Source organism: Pristiophorus japonicus, chromosome 8, assembly GCF_044704955.1.
Source record: "Pristiophorus japonicus isolate sPriJap1 chromosome 8, sPriJap1.hap1, whole genome shotgun sequence".
Taxonomy (NCBI): Eukaryota; Metazoa; Chordata; class Chondrichthyes; family Pristiophoridae; genus Pristiophorus; species Pristiophorus japonicus.
The window spans coordinates 168,108,298-168,126,772 of NC_091984.1; the positions used below are offsets into that span (position 1 = coordinate 168,108,298).

At 52.6% G+C, this 18,475-nt stretch overlaps 1 protein-coding gene across 1 annotated transcript; it reads left to right on the forward strand.

Moving 5' to 3' along the window:
• The first annotated feature begins 1,414 nt into the window (after positions 1 to 1,414).
• On the forward strand, positions 1,415 to 12,951 carry LOC139268805 (galactosylceramide sulfotransferase-like). The gene is made up of 3 exons (XM_070887519.1): positions 1,415 to 1,483; positions 3,784 to 3,915; positions 9,911 to 12,951. Exons 2-3 carry the CDS (start codon positions 3,788 to 3,790, stop codon positions 11,034 to 11,036), a joined length of 1,254 nt encoding a protein of 417 aa, XP_070743620.1. The 5' UTR covers positions 1,415 to 1,483; positions 3,784 to 3,787; the 3' UTR covers positions 11,037 to 12,951.
• Positions 12,952 to 18,475: the final 5,524 nt, after the last annotated feature.

Sequence of the window (18,475 nt, forward strand, 5' to 3'; positions counted from 1 at the left end):
CAGTACTGAGGGAGTGCTGCACTGCCGTTGGGGCAGTACTGAGGGAGTGCTGCACTGCCGTTGGAGCAGTACCGAGGGAGTGCTGCACTGTCGAAGGGGCAGTACTGAGGGAGTGCTGCAGTGCCGTTGGGGCAGTACTGAGGGAATACTGCACTGTCGAAGGGGCAGTACTGAGGGAGTGCTGCACTGTCGAAGGGGCAGTACTGAGGGAATACTGCACTGTCGTTGGGGCAGTACTGAGGGAGTGCTGCACTGTCGAAGGGGCAGTACTGAGGGAGTGCTGCACTGCCATTGGGGCAGTACTGAGGGAGTGCTGCACTGTCGGAGGTGCCGTCTTTCGGATGCGACGTTAAACCGAGGCCCCCTTCTGCTCTCATGGATAAAGATCCCATTGCTCTATTTCAAAGAAGAGCAAGGGAGTTAACCCCGGTGTTCTTGGGCCAATATTTATCCCTTAATCAACATAACAAAAACAGATTATCTGGTCATTATCACATTGCTGTTTGTGCGCAAATTGGCTGCCGCGTTTCCCATATTGCGACTGACTACAGTGCAAAAATACTTCATTGGCTGTAAAGCCCTTTGAGACGTCTGGTGGTCATTAAAGGCACTATATAAATTTCACCCTATCAGCATATCTTTCTATTCCTTTCTCCCTCATGTGTTTATCCAGCTTCCCCTTAAACGCCTCTCTGCTAGTCTCCTCAACTGCCCCTGCGTGTTCCCTTCTCATTGCTTTCTGGGTAAAGGCGTTTCTCCTAAATGCCCTATTGGATTTATCAAGGGCTATCTTATAGTGATGGTCCCTAGTTCTGCTCACGCCCCCAAGTGGAACCATCTTCTCTACGTCTACCCTGTCGAGCCCTTTGATAATCTTAGAGACCTACTTTTTTCTGAAGTGAGGTCACTTTGCAATGTAAGAAACGCCGCAGCCAGTTTGCGCACAGCAAGCTCCTACAAACAGCAATGTGATAATGACCAGAGAATCTGTTTTAGTGACTGAGAGATAAATATTGATCAGGACACCGGCTGAACTGTGTACAGTTCCCCAAGTGTGGTCTACTGAAGGTCGATACAAGTTTAACAAAACGTAGTAACGTCAATCCCCTCCCCTCTGTGAGCCCTGACCACTCATCCAACCATTGTGATGCTCAACCTTGGTGGGCATCGCCATATTGCACCACCCCCCCCTCCACAATGCACCGCTCCCCACACAATGCATCACTTCTCCCAGAATGCACTGCTTCCCCCACAATGCACCGCTCCCCCCACAAGGCATCACCCCCCCACAATGCATGGCTCCCCACACAATGTACCACTCCGCCCACAATGCACCGCTCCCCCCACAATGCATGGCTCCCCCCAGAATGCACCACTCTGCGTACAATGGACCACTCCCCCCCACAATGCATCACTCCACCCACAATACACTGCTCCCCCACAATGCAACAACCGTCGCAGAGGATTGAAGTCACAGAAAAACGTAAAATATGAAACATCGAATAATCTAATATTGCTCCCGTCTGATCTAATATTATCCACTATCACACAATCACATAATCTAATATTAAATCATATAACATATCGTATGGTATCATCTAATCTAATATAATAACATAATCTAAGAAATATAATAAATATGTAATAAATATAAAGTAATATGATCTGAGAAATAGAAGCTAATAGAATATAATGTAAAATATCAACGTAATATTATATATAACATCATTTTATACAATTATTACATAATATAAAAAATAATGATTAATATATCAATATAACAAAACATAATTAATACAATATAACATAATAAATGTCATATAGAAGCCTAAAAATTATTAATAATAGGAAATAATATTTTAGGAAATATAATACATCATATAATAAAGTATGATATAATTACATAATAAATATAAGATCGTATAAGAAACAAGGAAGGATTTATATAGCAGCTTTAACAACCACCGGACATCCCGGAGTGCCTTACAGCCAATGAAGTATTTTTTGAAGTGTGGACACTGTTGTATTTAATATAATGATATATTCATTTAATTTCATAAATATAATATAAATATAATTAATATAATATAACATAGTAAAATAAATATAATAAAATTAATATAATTTGATATCTAACCCGTGCTGTACCTGCCCTGGGAGTGTTTAATGGGACAGTGTAGAGGGAGCTTTACTCTGTATCTAACCCCATGTACCTGCCCTGGGAGTGTTTGATGGGACAGTGTAGAGGGAGTTTTACTCTGTATCTAACCCCCTGTACCTGCCCTGGGAGTGTTTAATGGGACAGTGTAGAGGGAGTTTTACTCTGTATCTAACCCGTGCTGTAGCTACCATCAAGGTGTTTGAAAGGATGCCTGCCATGTAAGAAAAGTGGCAGCAAGTTTGCAAACAGCAAAGTCCTACAAACAGCAATGTGATAAATGACCAGATCATCAGGTTTTAGTGATTTAGTTGGTTGATCAGTAAATATTGGCCCGAGGTCAGTAGGGATAATTGCACCCTGTCCTTCTTCCACTAGTGGCTGTCGAAACTTTCACAACCACCTGAGAGGATAGACTGGGTCTTGGGTTAATGTCTCATCCCGAAAGATGACACCTCTGACAGAGCAGCACTCCTTCAATACTGCCCCTCCGACAGTGCGGCACTCCCTCAGTACTGCCACTCCGACAGTGCAGTGCTCCCTCAGTACTGCCCCTCCGACAGTGCGGTGCTCCCTCAGTACTGCCACTCCGACAGTGCGGCACTCCCTCAGTACTGCCACTCCGACAGTGCGGCACTCCCTCAGTACTGCCACTCCGACAGTGCGGTGCTCCCTCAGTACTGCCACTCCGACAGTGCGGTGCTCCCTCAGTACTGCCCCTCCGACAGTGCAGTGCTCCCTCAGTACTGCCACTCCGACAGGGCGGTGCTCCCTCAGTACTGCCACTCCGACAGTGCGGCACTCCCTCAGTACTGCCACTCCGACAGTGCGGTGCTCCCTCAGTACTGCCCCTCCGACAGTGCAGTGTTCCCTCAGTACTGCCCCTCCGACAGGGCGGTGCTCCCTCAGTACTGCCCCTCCGACAGTGCAGTGTTCCCTCAGTACTGCCCCTCCGACAGGGCGGTGCTCCCTCAGTACTGCCCCTCCGACAGTGCAGTGCTCCCTCAGTACTGCCACTCCGACAGGGCGGTGCTCCCTCAGTACTGCCACTCCGACAGTGCGGCACTCCCTCAGTACTGCCACTCCGACAGTGCGGTGTTCCCTCAGTACTGCCCCTCCGACAGTGCGGTGCTCCCTCAGTACTGCCACTCCGACAGGGCGGTGCTCCCTCAGTACTGCCACTCCGACAGGGCGGTGCTCCCTCAGTACTGCCCCTTCGACAGTGCAGTGCTCCCTCAGTACTGCCACTCCGACAGGGCGGTGTTCCCTCAGTACTGCCACTCCGACAGTGCGGCACTCCCTCAGTACTGCCACTCCGACAGTGCGGTGCTCCCTCAGTACTGCCACTCCGACAGTGCGGTGCTCCCTCAGTACTGCCACTCCGACAGGGCGGTGTTCCCTCAGTACTGCCCCTTCGACAGTGCGGTGCTCCTTCAGTACTGCCCCTTCGACAGTGCGGTGCTCCCTCAGTACTGCCCCTCCGACAATGCGGTGCTCCCTCAGTACTGCCCCTCCAACAGAACTACCCACGGAGCCTGGTCTGAGCGAGGGTTGGGGGTTGTTTGATGCTGGTTCTGCGTGTTAATGTTGATGGTTTGTTCTCTGTGATGTGCTATGTGTTACAGTGAGATGATGTTTGGGATGGCGCGCTTCCTAAGGTTCTGGACCTGTCGCTGGAAACTGATGCATCATGGACTGCTATTGGCCGTCTTTCTGGTCACCATCTTCATGCTTATCTACAGCATCTCCACTGCCAAGTGAGTGAGCGACAGGTGGAATGGATAAGGAGCGGAGAGAGGGAGTGAGCTGGGGAGCGAGGGAGAAGAGGGATGGAGTGAGCTGGGGAATGAGGAAGGGAGGGGGGGTGTGAGCTGGGGAGAGAGGGAGAGGAGGGATGGAGTGAGCTGGGGAGCGAGGGAGAGGAGGGATGGAGTGAGCTGGGGAGCGAGGGAGAGGAGGGATGGAGTGAGCTGGGGAGCGAGGGAGAGGAGGGATGGAGTGAGCTGGGGAGCGAGGGAGAGGAGGGATGGAGTGAGCTGGGGAGCGAGGGAGAGGAGGGATGGAGTGAGCTGGGGAGCGAGGGTGAGGAGGGATGGAGTGAGCTGGGGAGCGAGGGAGAGGAGGAATGGAGTGAGCTGGGGAGCGAGGGTGAGGAGGGATGGAGTGAGCTGGGGAGCGAGGGGGAGGAGGGATGGAGTGAGCTGGGGAGCGAGGGAGAGGAGGGATGGGGTGAGCTGGGGAGCGAGGGAGAGGAGGGATGGAGTGAGCTGGGAAGCGAGGGAGAGGAGGGAGGGAGGGATGGAGTGAGATGGAGAGCGAGGGAGAGGAGGGAGGGAGGGATGTAGTGAGCTGGGGAGCGAGGGAGAGGAGGGAGGGAGGGAGGGAGTGAGCTGGAGAGCGAGGGAGAGAGTGAGCTGGGGTGTGAGGGAAGGAAGCGGGAATGACAGAGAGAAAGGGAGGAAGGAAAGAAATGGAGGGAGTGCGGGAAGGAGAGGAGGTGAGAGGGAGGGAGGGTAGGAGGAAGCCCTAGTGGAGACTCCCTTTTTAAAGAATGTGGGTGGTGGACCATCATTCAGGTGAGAGTGACTGCCCTCGTCATCAAGGCAACATTTGACCGAGTGTGGCATCAAGGACCACAAGTAAAACTGGTCAATGGGAATCAGGGGGAAAACTTTTCACTGGCTGGAGTCATACCCAATGCAATGGAAGATGATTTTGGTGGTCTCAGCCCCAGGACATTGCTGCAGGAGTTCCTCAGGGCAGTGACCTAGGCCCAGCCATCTTCAGCTGCTTCATCAATGACCTTCCCTCCATCATGAGGTCAGAAGTGGGGATGTTCGCTGATGATTGCACAGTGTTCAGTTCCATTCACATCTCCTCAGATAATGAAGCAGTCTTTGCCCACATGCAGCAAGACCTGGACAACATTCAGGCTTGGGCTGACAAGTGGCAAGTAACATTCGCGACACACAAGTGCCAAGCAATGACCATCTTCAACAAGCGAGAGTGTAAGCACCTCCCCTTGACATTCAACGGCATTACCATCGCCGAATCCCCCACCATCAACATCCTGGGGGTTACCATTGACCAGAAACTTAACTGGACCAGCCACATAAATACTGTGGCTACAAGAGCAGGTCAGAGGCTGGGTGTTCTGCAGCAAGTGTCTCATCTCCTGACTCCCCAAAGCCTTTCCACCATCTACAAGGTACAAGTCAGGAGTGTGATGGAATACTCTCCACTTGCCTGGATGAGTGCAGCTGCAACAACAATCAAGAAGCTCATCACCATCCAGGACAAAGCAGCCCACTTAATTGGCACCTCATCCACCACCTTCAACATTCACTCCCTCCACCACCGGCGCACCTTGGCTGCAGTGTGTACCATCTACAAGATGCACTGCAGCAACTCGCCAAGGCTTCTTCGGCAGCACCTCCCAAACCCGCAACCTCTACCACCTAGAAGAGCAAGGGTAGCAGGCGCATGGGGACACCTCCAAGTTCTCCTCCAAGTCACACACAATCCTGACTTGGAAATATATCGCCGTTCTTTCATCATTGCTGGGTCAAAATCCTGGAACTCCCTCTCTAACAGCACTGTGGAAGTATTGTCACCACTTCAGAGATAGAGAGGATTGTAGGGCTGGAGGAGATTACACAGACAGGGAGGGTTGTAGGGCTAGAGGAGGTTACAGAGATAGGGAGGGTTGTAGAAGCTGGAGGAGCTTACAGAGATAGGGATAGTTAAGGGCTGGAGGTGGTCACAAAGATAGGAGGATTGCAGGGGCTGGAGGAGGTTATAGAGATTGGGAGGATTGTAGGGGCTGGAGGAGGTTACAGAGATAGGGAGGATTGTAGGGGCTGGAGGAGGTTACAGAGATCGGGAGGATTGTAGGGGCTGGAGGAGGTTACAGAGATAGGGAGGATTGTAGGGGCTGGAGGAGGTTACAGAGATCGGGAGGATTGTAGGGGCTGGAGGAGGTTACAGAGATCGGGAGGATTGTAGGGCCTGGAGGAGGTTACAGAGGTAGGGAGGGTTGTAGGAGCTGGAGCAGGTTACAGAGATAGGGAGGATTGTAGGGGCTGGAGGAGGTTACAGAGATAGGGAGGATTGTAGGGGCTGGAGGAGGTTACAGAGATCGGGAGGATTGTAGGGCCTGGAGGAGGTTACAGAGGTAGGGAGGGTTGTAGGAGCTGGAGCAGGTTACAGAGATAGGGAGGATTGTAGGGCTGGAGGAGGTTGCAGAGATATGGAAGGTTTGTGGGGCTGGAGGAGGTTACAGAGATTGGCAGAGGTGTAGGTGCTGGAGGAGGCTACAGAGATAAGGAGGGTTGTAGGGATGGAGGTGTGTACAGAGATAGGGAGGATTGTAGGGGCTGGAGGAGGTTACAGAGATAGGGAGGATTGTAGGGACTGGAGGAGGTTACAGAGATCGGGAGGATTGTAGGGGCTGGAGGAGGTTACAGAGATCGGGAGGATTGTAGGGGCTGGAGGAGGTTACAGAGATAGGGAGGATTGTAGGGCTGGAGGAGGTTACAGAGATATGGAAGGTTTGTGGGGCTGGAGGAGGTTACAGAGGTAGGGAGGGTTGTAGGAGCTGGAGGAGGTTACAGAGATCGGGAGGATTGTAGGGGCTGGAGGAGGTTACAGAGATCGGGAGGATTGTAGGGGCTGGAGGAGGTTACAGAGATAGGGAGGATTGTAGGGCTGGAGGAGGTTACAGAGATATGGAAGGTTTGTGGGGCTGGAGGAGGTTACAGAGGTAGGGAGGGGTGTAGGGACTGGAGGAGGTTACAGAGGTAGGGAGGGTTGTAGGAGCTGGAGGAGGTTACAGAGATAGGGAGGATTGTAGGGCTGGAGGAGGTTACAGAGATAGGGAGGATTGTAGGGCTGGAGGGGGTTACAGAGATAGGGAGGATTGTAGGGCTGGAGGAGGTTACAGAGATATGGAAGGTTTGTGGGGCTGGAGGAGGTTACAGAGGTAGGGAGGGTTGTAGGAGCTGGAGGAGGTTACAGAGATAGAGAAAAGTGTAGAGCTGGAGGAGGACACATTGATTGGCAGAGGTGTAGGGCCAGAGGAGGTTAAAGAGATATGGAGGGTTGTAGGAGCTGGAGAAGATTACAGAGATAGGGAGGGTTATAGTGACTGGAGGAGGTTACAGAGATTGGGAATGTTGTAGGGCCTCCCTTGTGAAGTCATCCTTGTTGGAAGGACCGCCTGTGATGATGATGAAGGAGTTTACAGAGATAATGGGGTGCTGTAGGAGGTAACAGAGATAGGGAAGGTTGTAGGGGCTGGAGGAGGTTACAGAAATAGGGAGGGGTGTAAAGGCTGAAGGAGTTTACAGAGATAGCGAGGGGTGTAGGGCTGGGGGGTGGTTACTGAGATAGGGAGGGTTGTCGGGGCTGTAGGATGTTACAGAGATAGGGTGGGCTGTCGGTCTGCAGGAGATTACAGAGAAAAGGAGGGGTATAGGGCTGGAGGAGGTTACAGGGATAGGGAGCGGTGTAGGGGCTGAAGGAGGTTACAAAGATAGGGAGGGGTGTAGGGGCTGGAGGAGGTTGCAGAGATAGGGCGGATTGTAGAGCGGGAGGAGGTTACAGAGATTGGGAATGTTGTAGGGGGGAGGTGCCATGCGGCAACTGCCTGTCTTTTATCAGGAACTCATCAGGGTCTGAAACAGAGTCGCCACCAAGCGCAGTTCTCCCTCGTCTGGAGTGGCGACTGTCCTTCGGGAGCCGTTGCTCAGGAATCCGTACCTCCACGACTGCGGTTTTAGTTGAGGACTGTGTCTGGCAAGGTGACCAGGGTCAGGGACCTGCTCGATGGTGGAGGAGCGGGCTGGATGGTGCCAGACGAGCTGGCACGGCGCCTATCCTAGGCCGACGTCTGGCACGTATTCAATGCCATCGAGTCGTTAAAAACAGCGCTGGGCCCTGACTCCATTTGGTGTGTTGAGGAGGCTCAAGCATGTGGGGAGATCCCGTCCAAACTGACCCCCATCCGGACGGTATTCCTCATCGGTGCCAAGCCCCGAAACCTCCCTCGGGAGCCGGCGCCTCACAACTTTGAACCTCCTCCATGAAATCCCCTCCATGCCTTTCAGTTCTGTGCGGAGGGGATTTCTGTACAGGCTGCTCTTACACACTCTCCGTGTTGCCATCCTCGTCTGCCGTCCGGACACGCCATGGCGCACCAGCTTGCCGTCCGGAGGAGGCGGGGGTCTCTAGTGGAGTGCTCTCTATGTGGGAGTCCTCCCTCTATTTATTGGGGACTTAGCCTAGAGGGTGTTGCACGGAGCAGTCCCGTGCAATAAGTTTTTAAGTCGGTTCACGGGCTCCCAGACCGCCTGCAATTTCTGCGGTCTAGAAGTATCCATGTTCCATGTGTATGTTCAATGTGTGAGGTTGCAGCCCCTCTTCCAATATTTGAAGGGGCTGCTCCTCAAATTCTGGTTGTACTTCAGTCCCGCACTCCTGATCTTTGGGCACCCTGTGCGGAGGGGAGCGGGTAGGTCCGAGGGCCTCCTCGTAGGACTGCTCCTGGGCACGGCCAAGGGGGCCATCAGCCGGTCCAGGCAGCGGGCGGTCGAGGGGGTCGTTCAGCCCGACTGCCTGCCTCTCTTCCGCGGTTACATCTGAGCCAGGGTGTCCCTGGAGATGGAGCACGCGGTGTCCACCGTTACGCTCGCGGTCTTCCGCGAGAAGTGGGTGCCGGAGGGACTGGAGTGCATCAAATTACCCCGGCAACCAAATTTTAATTTGAACCACAATATCTAAAATTTAATTTGTTTAAGTTTGTCGGTTTTGGTGCCACCCTTTTAGTCAGGGGGCACTTGTATAATTTGTGGTTTTGGTGCCTTCAGAAAAAATAACAAGGGGGTACTTGATTGAAAGTTTTTGGAGTGTGACCCCCCCTTTAACCAGGTGGCACTTGTTTACAGATACAGCAAAAATAGTTATAGGGCTGGAGGAGGTTACAGAGAAAGGGAGGGGTATAGGGCTGGTGGAGGTTACAGAGATAGGGAGGGGTGTAGGGGCTGGTGGAGGTTACAGAGGTAGGGAGGGGTGTAGGGGCTAGAGGAGATTACAGAGATAGGGAGGGGTGTAGGGGTTGGAGGAGGTTATAGAGAAAGGGAGGGATGTAGGGGTTGGAGGAGGTTACAGAGATCGGGAGGGGTGTAGGGGCTGGAGGAGGTTGCAGAGAAAGGGAAGGTTGTACAGGCTGGAGGAGGTTACAGAGTTAGGGAGGATTGGAGAGGCTGGAGGAGGTTACAGAGATAGGGAGGGGTGTAGGGGCTGGAGGAGGTTGCAGAGATAGGGAGGATTGGAGAGGCTGGAGGAGGTTACAGAGATAGGGAGGGGTGTAGGGGCTGGTGGGGGTTACAGAAATAGAGAGGGGTGTAGGGGCTGGAGCATGTTATAGAGAAAGGGAGGGGTGTAGGAGCTGGAGGAAGTTGCAGAGATAGGGAAGGTTGCAGGAACTGGAGGAGGTTACAGAGATAGGGAAGGTTGTAGGGGCTGGAGGAGGTTACAGAGATAGGGAGGGGTATAGGGCTGGAGGAGCTAACAATGTTGATCAGCGAGCACAGGGTCGATGGGGGAACGGGACCTGGCGCGAGTTCGGTTACGGGGCAGCGAGGGTTTTAGACGAATTGATGATTACAGAGGTTGGAAGTATGACTGCAGCTAGGAAGAACATTTGGGAATAAAACAAGACCTTTTTTTTTCCTCCTGCCTCTTTCCCCCCAGCGACCTGTTCCCCAAGACCTGTTCCCGTCAAGGCAAGCCCTCGCCTCTGCAGACCGCCTTGCCTTGCTACCCGCGCTGGGACCTGATGTTCCTGAAGATCCACAAGACAGGCAGCAGCACCGTGCTCAACATACTCTTCCGCTACGGGGAGAAGCACCAGCTGAAATTTGCCTTCCCAGCGGGTGGACGCAACGACTTTGCCTACCCCGCCCCCTTCAGCCGCCGCACCGTGTCCGGCTACTCCCCCGCCATCTGCTACAACATCGTGGCCAACCACATGCGCTTCGAGCCCGTGGCCCTGGCTGGCCTCCTGCCCAGGGAGCGGTTCTACTTCACCATCCTGCGCCAGCCTGCCAGCCTCTTCGAGTCCAGCTTCCATTACTACGGGCCGGCAGTCCCGCTGACCTGGCGCATCGCGGGCCGCGACAAGATGGAGTCCTTCCTGCGCGACCCCTGGGCCTACTACACACCGAGGGCCTTCAACGGGCACTACCTGCGCAACCTGCAGTTCTTCGACCTGGGCCAGGACAAGGACATGGACCCCCACGACCCCCGGCTGGGGGACATCTTCCAGGATCTGGAGGCCCGCTTCTCCTTGGTCATGCTGACCGAGTATTTCGACGAGTCGCTTATCCTCCTCAAGGAGCTGCTCTGCTGGGAGCTGGAGGATGTGCTGTACTTCCGGCTCAACTCGCGGGTGGCCTCCGAGGTGACCCCCCTGGACCCCATGCTGGAGGATCAGGCCCGCTCCTGGAACCAGCTTGACTCGCTCCTGTACGCCCACTTCAACCACACCTTCTGGCGCAAAGTGGAGATCTTCGGGCGGCGGCGCATGATCTGGGAGGTGGCCGAACTGCGCTGGCTCAACGCCAAGATGGCGGAGGCCTGCATCGAGGGCGGAGGCCCCGTGGAGGCCAGCCAAGTCCGGGAGCCGGCCTTCAGGTCCTGGCAGCCGGCCGGCAAACGCAGCATCGTAGGCTACAACCGCAAGGCTGGGATCGAGGAGCCATACCAGGACCTGTGCGAGGCCATGCTCACCCCCGAGATGCAGTACATGGGCCGAATGGGCGTCAGCCTCTGGAAGATGAGGCTGTGGGCCTTCTTCCGTGATCTCGTCAGCTGGTAGGTCACATGGGGGCAGGGGGGGATCGGCATAGACCTCTTGGAGAGCCCCCCCCCATGGAGGTGGGAGTGGCACAGGAACAGGAGTAGGCCCATTCGGCCCTCCTCTCTCTCTCTCTCTCTCTCTCTCGCCTCTTGCCCCTCACCGTAGGAACCAGAGTAGGCCCATTCAGGCCCACTCGAGCCTGTTACCATAGGAACTGGACAGGTGCGTACATTAAAAAGGCCAACATTCCATTCAGTTATAGTTTGTATCTGGCCACTAGCTTTTAGTGATTCCTGTTCGAGGGACCCCCAGATTGCCCTGCTCCTCTACAGCTCCTCGTCTCTTGCCGTTTAACAACTACCCTGATCTGTCTTTCTTGGATCCAAAGTGGATGGCCTCGCACTTTCCCCCACATTGAACTCCACCTGACAGGGTTTCGCCCACTCACTGAATCTCTCAATGTCCCTTTGCAACCTTCCACTCCCATCCACATACTCACCATGCCAGCAAACTTTGGTGTCGTCTGCCAAATATGGACATGGCATCTCTCGATTCCACCGCCCGAGTCGTTAATAAATACAGTGAATAGTTGTGGCCCCAACACAGATCCCTGACGGACAACATCAGTCACCTCCTACCAACTGGAGGATGTACCCAGGACCAATGGCATTGCTAGAGCTATACCAAGCCCTGGCTAGACCACATCTCGAGCACTGTGTACAGTTCTGGGCTCCGCACATTAGAAAGGATATATTGGCTTTGGAAGGAGTGCAACACAGATTCACCAGACTGTTACCGGGGCTTCGAGGGTTAGATTATGAGGAGAGATTACATAAACTAGGCTTCTTCGCACAAAGGTAAAAGTGTGGAACCTTCTCCCACAAAAATGCTAGCTCAGTGAATTGTTTTGAATCTGAGATCGATCGATATTTGCTGGACAAAGGTATTAAGAGATAACGAGCCAAGGCGGATGGATGGAATTAGGATTCGGATCAGGCATGATCTCATTGAATGACGAAACAGGCTCGGGGGGGGGCTGAATGGTCTCCTGTTCCTGTATAACAGGCTCAAGGGGCTAAATGGTCTCCTCCTGTTCCTGTGCAACAGGCTCGAGGGGCTGAATGAGCCTCCTGTTCCTGTGTACTAGGCTCGAGGGGCTGAATGGTCTCCTCCTGTTCCTGTGTAACAGGCTCGAGGGGTTGAATGGCTTCCTGTTCCTGTGTAACAGGCTTGAGGGGTTGAATGGCCTCCTATTCCTGTGTACCAGGCTCAAGGGACTGAATGGGCCTCCTGTTCCTGTGCAACAGGCTCGAGGGGCTGAATGAGCCTCCTGTTCCTGTATAACAGGCTCAAGGGGCTGAATGGTCTCCTCCTTTTCCTGTGTACCAGGCTCGAAGGGCTGAATGGGCCTCCTCTTGTTCCTGTGTACCTGGCTTGAGGGAGCTAAATGGGCCTCCTGTTCCTGTGTAACAGGCTCGAGGGGTTGAATGGGCCTCCTGTTCCTGTGTAACAGGCTCGAGGGGCTGAATGGGCCTCCTGTTCCTGTGTAACAGGCTCGAGGGGCTGAATGGGCCTCCTGTTCCTGTGTAACAGGCTCGAGGGCTGAATGGGCCTCCTGTTGCTGTGTAACAGGCTCGAGGGAACTGAATGGGCCTCCTGTTCCTGTGTAACAGGCTCGAAGGGCTGAATGACCTCCTCGTGTTCCTGTCTCCTACCTTCTAACCAACTCCCTACCCATGTCAACAGGTTGCCCCCAATTCCACATCCATTAACTTTGAGGATATTCTGAAATGTTCAGTGATAAGGAATGAAATAGCCGAACTCTGTTGGATATATGTTGGCTTCTCTTTTGTATCCAGTTGCAACACACCCTCAAAATACCCTCCCTAAAGATTTGTTTGAGTTTACAATTAATAAAAACGTTAAAATTCAACTGAAGTCTGGTTTTCTGCTCGGAGAGTTAGTCGGTTGGTGAGTTAATCACTACACCGGACAATTAATTGGTTTTTGTCCCAATCCTTGGGTTCAAGGTCAAATTCATGCCCAGGGCGGGGGAGCGAACCTGGGTTCCAACTTAGACCAAGAGGGGAACTGAAGTCCCCACTGAATTAGATTTGAGGTCACCCGGAGCGCAATTACTGTATTATACACACGCCCTCTAATGTCCAATCACCAACATGCAAGAAAAAGAAAGACTTGCATTTATGTAGCGCCTTTCACAACATCTCAAAGGGCTTTACAGCCAATTAAGTACTTTTGAAGTGTAGTCACTATTGTAATGTGAGAAACATGGTAGCCAATATGAGCACAGCAAGCTCCCACAAACAGCAATGTGAAAATGACCAGATCATCTGTTTCTTTGTTTTGTTGATTGAGGGATAAATATTGGCCAGGACACTGGGGAGAACTCCCTTGCTCTTCTTCGTAATAGCACCGCGGGATCTTTTATGCCCACTGAACAATAGCAGTGTTGCCCCCACCACCTGGCTGTTTTTGTTATGTTGATTAAGGGATAAATATTGACCCCGGAACACCAGGGATAACTTCCCCCCTGCTCTTCTTCGAAATAGTGCCATGGAATCTTTTATGTCCACCTGAGAGAGTAGACGGGGCCTCATTTTAACATCGCATCTGAAAGATGGCATCTCCGACAGTACAGCACTCCCTCAGTAGTACACTGGGAGTGTCAGCCACATCAGCCGGCGGGGTCCTGGGTGAGTCACAGTTTGTGTGGGCATCATTCAATTACGGGTCACCCGGAGTTCAATTGCTGCATTATACACACGCCCTCTAGTGTTCAATCACCAATATGCAAGTACAAGAAACACCAGTCGTACCCACTGATGGCTCGCAGGTAAAGGTTATCCAGAGGTGAGAGGTCAGTGCCTGACATTTACCCCTCTAACGAAATTGGATAATTATCTTTCAAGACAAGTATTTTAATTGACAATTTTTTTAAGCAAACATTTTCAATCAAAGGGTCATGTAATATTCAACAGATATTAATGAGCTACTATCAGCTTCTTCACAAGGCGCCTGCACCTTATTGACTGTCTTGACCCAGGTGCCGCTATGTGGTCAGGGTAGGGGTCAGAATCAATGCCAGCCATAGGGTCTGGGTCAGGGTTAGGGTACGGAGGGAATCGTAGTTTCAGCCCATACCTAGTATTGGGGTCGCCCTGTGCTTCACAACCAATGAAGCACTTTTGAAGCGTAGTCACTGTTGTAATGCAAGAAACACGACAGCCAATCTGCACACAGCAAGATCCCACGAACAACAAACTGTACTCTACCTCTCCAACTGAGCACCACTCCCTCAGTACTGCCCATCCGACAGTGCAGCACTCCCTCAGTACTTCCCCAACAACAATGCAGCACTACCTCAGTACTGCCTCTCCAACAATGCAGTGGCCCCTCAGTACTGCCCCTGTGACAGTGCAGCGCGCCCTCGATACTGACCCTCGACAATGCAGCACTCGCTCAGTACTGCCCCTCCAACAGTGCAGCACTCCCTCAGTACTGTCCCTCCGACAGTGCAGCGCTCCCTCAGTACTGCCCCTCCGATAGTGCAGTACTTCCTCAGTACTGCCCCTCCGACAGTGCAGCGCTCCCTCAGTACTGCCCCTCCAACAGTGCAGCGCTCCCTCAGTACTGCCCCTCCGACAGTGCAGTACTTCCTCAGTACTGCCCCTCCGACAGTGCAGCATTTCCTCAGTGCTGCCCATCAGACAGTGCAGCGCTCCCTCAGTACTGCCCCTCCAACAGTGCAGCGCTCCCTCAGTACTGTCCCTCCGACAGTGCAGCACTCCCTCAGTACTGCCCCTCCGACAGTGCAGCGCTGCCTCAGTACTGCCCCTCCGACAGTGCAGCGCTCCCTCAGTACTGCCCCTCCAACAGTGCAGCGCTCCCTCAGTACTGCCCCTCCGACAGTGCAGCACTTCCTCAGTGCTGCCCCTCCGACAGTGCAGCACTTCCTCAGTGCTGCCCATCAGACAGTGCAGCGCTCCCTCAGTACTGCCCCTCCAACAGTGCAGCACTCCCTCAGTACTGTCCCTCCGACAGTGCAGCGCTCCCTCAGTACTGCCCCTCCGACAGTGCAGCGCTGCCTCAGTACTGCTCCTCCAACAGTGCAGCACTCCCTCAGTACTGCCCTTGTGACAGTGCTGTCTGTTAGATCTCTTAATTTTCAATGAAATGCGAACTCTGGTGATAGTTTAACATAACTTTATTCTGGCAGCTGCAACAAACTGCTGGCTTTATGCCAGGTCCTTTGTCCTTCTGAAACACATGGCAAAAAATGGCTGTACTTATCCTGGATCAATTTACAATCGTGACTTCGCCCCCTTTGACCTTATTGGCTCAATTGATATGTTGTTCGCCCACAATTAGCTCCCTACCCAAAGTCTTGAAATGTCAAGCATGAGTTATAGCTCAATGCAATGTTATGATTCTCACATAGGTAGGGGTCTGTGTTTTCTCAACTTTGCAGCCTGTTTGAATTCTCTATCACTGTCCCTCTGACAGTGTGGCGCTCCAGTACTGGGCAAGTGGGGGGGAGTTACGGCCTGGGATTATGGGGCTCGAGTCCCTGGAGTTGGAGTTGCACGAAACCACGACATTCTGGCTCAGAGCGTGAGAGAGTGGTGACTAGAATTCCTGTCAGAGAGGGGAGGATGGAGGGGAAAAGGGGTGGGGGAGAGAATTCCAGTTGTTCCTGGCTGCTCTCTTTGCCTTGTCCAACGTTCCAGGGGCAGCAGATGACCGGGAGTCTCTGAGGTGAAGTGACTGCCATTCATGTTATCCTCCTTTGTGCAGCAGTTAGAGTGCTGACTGCATCGCCCAGCCTCGTCCATTCCCTCCCGTGCCTCACTTAGATGTACGTGTCTGTATCTAACCCGTGCTGTACCTGCCCTGGGAGTGTTTGATGGGACAGTGTAGAGGGAGCTTTACTCTGTATCTAACCCGTGCTGTACCTGCCCTGGGAGTGTTTTTGATGGGACAGTGTAGAGGGAACTTTACTCTGTATCTAACCCCGTGCTGTACCTGCTCTGGGAGTGTTTGATGGGACAGTGTAGAGGGAGCTTTACTCTGTATCTAACCCGTGCTGTACCTGCCCTGGGAGTGTTGGATGGGACAGTGTAGAGGGTGCTTTACTCTTTATCTAACCCCTGTACCTGCCCTGGGAGTGTTGGATGGGACAGTGTAGAGGGAGCTTTACTCTGTATCTAACCCCTGTACCTGCTCTGGGAGTGTTTGATGGGACAGTGTAGAGGGAGCTTTACTCTGTATCTAACCCGTGCTGTACCTGCCCTGGGAGTGTTTGATGGGCAGTGTAGAGGGAGCTTTACTCTGTATCTAACCCGTGCTGTAGCTGCCCTGGGAGTGTTTGATGGGACAGTGTAGAGGGAGTTTTACTCTGTATCTAACCCCGTGCTGTACCTGCCCTGGGAGTGTTTGATGGGACAGTGTAGAGGGAGCTTTACTCTGTATCTAACCCCGTGCTGTACCTGCCCTGGGAGTGTTTGATGGGACAGTGTAGAGGGAGCTTTACTCTGTATCTAACCCCGTGCTGTACCTGCCCTGGGAGTGGTTGATGGGACAGTGTAGAGGGAGCTTTACTCTGTATTTAACCCTGGGATTGTTTCCAGGTGCCGGGATCGCTGCAGTCTGTGGAGAAGTGTGGGACGCACAGGTTCCCCCTGTGGAGGCATCCCAGTCTCCGTGGGGTAACTATGGAGACACGAGATGAGACTGGCCACTTTTGTAATCAGGTTTTTCAAACGTCGATGTTCAATTCTCTGAAATTAGAATGAGCTTTTATTAATTCATAGGTTTAAAACCCCCGGGGAGTGTTTTTGTGGGGGGCGGAGAAAGAGAGATTTCCTAAATATATTCAATGTTTTATTTCCACCTCTCCCCCCGACTGATTAACACTGGTTCCCTCCACATTTGTGCTCACACACTCACACCCAAACACACACTCACACAGACACACACACACACACACTCACACCCAGACACACACACACACACACACACACTCACACCCAGACACACACTCACACAGACACACACACACACCCAGACACACACTCACACACCCAGACAGACACACACACACCCAGACACACACACACACACACACCAAGACACACACCAAGACAGACAGACCGAGACACACACCCACCCAGACAGACACACATATACACACCCAGACAGACACACACACAGACAGACACACACACACAGACACAAAGAGACAGACAGACACCCACACACAGACAAACACACACACACACACACACATACACACACGCACAACACAGACAGACAGACACACACACACACATCCAGACACACACATACACAGACACACGCACAGACAAACACACACACACCCAGACACACACACACACACGCACACACAGACACAGAGAGACAGACACACACACATGCACACACACACACAACACAGGCATACACACGCCCACACCCAGACACACACACATATACACACACACAGACAGACCCAGACAGAGAGACACACACACCCAGACACACACACACACACACACACACACACACACACATCCAGACAGACAGGCAGACCCAGACACACACACACTCCCAGACAGACACACACACACACACACACATACACACACACACACCTAGACAGACACACACCCAGACAGACAGACAGACACACACACACACACATACCCAGGCAGACCCAGACACACACACACTCCCAGACAGACAGACTCACACACACACACACACACACACACACATACACACACACCCACCCAGACAGACACACACACACACACATAGACACATACACACCATCCTGACTTGGAAATATATCACCGTTCCTTCATTGTCGCTGGGTCAAATCCTGGAACACCCTCCCTAACAGCACTGCAGGAGCACCTTCACCACATGGACTGCAGCGGTTCAAGAAGGTGGCTCACCACCACCTTCCCAAGGGCAATTAGGGACAGGCAATAAATGCTGGCCTTGCCAGTGATGCCCACATCCTCAGAATTAATTTTAAAAACACAGACATGAAACGTTGACTTTTCTCACAAGAAAGAACTTGCATTTCGCCAGCGCCTTTCACAACCCCAGGATGTCCCAAAGCCCTTTTCAGTTAATGAAGTACTATTTGAGTGTAGTCAATGTTGTAACGTGGGAAACGCAGCAGCCAATTTGCGCACAGCAAGCTCCCACACACAGCAATGTGATAATGAGCAGATTATCTGGTTTTTTGTGATGTTAGTTGAGGGATAAATATTGGCCACAGGACACCGGAAAGAACTCCCCCTGCTCTTCTTCCCATAGTGGCCGTGGGGTCCTTCACATCCACCCAAGAGGGCAGACGGGAGCCTCGGGTTTAATACGTCAGATAGTGCAGCGCTCCCTCAGGACTGGCAGCCGGTGAGTGTGGGCCT

What these genes read in the sequence shown, in the direction of transcription:
- LOC139268805 (XM_070887519.1), top strand. Translation starts at nt 3,788, where the DNA reads ATGATGTTTGGGATGGCGCGCTTCCTAAGGTTCTGGACCTGTCGCTGG. An exon ending in TACAGCATCTCCACTGCCAA is followed by an intron (nt 3,916 to 9,910) that starts GTGAGTGAGCGA and finishes CTTTCCCCCCAG; the next exon opens with CGACCTGTTCCCCAAGACCT.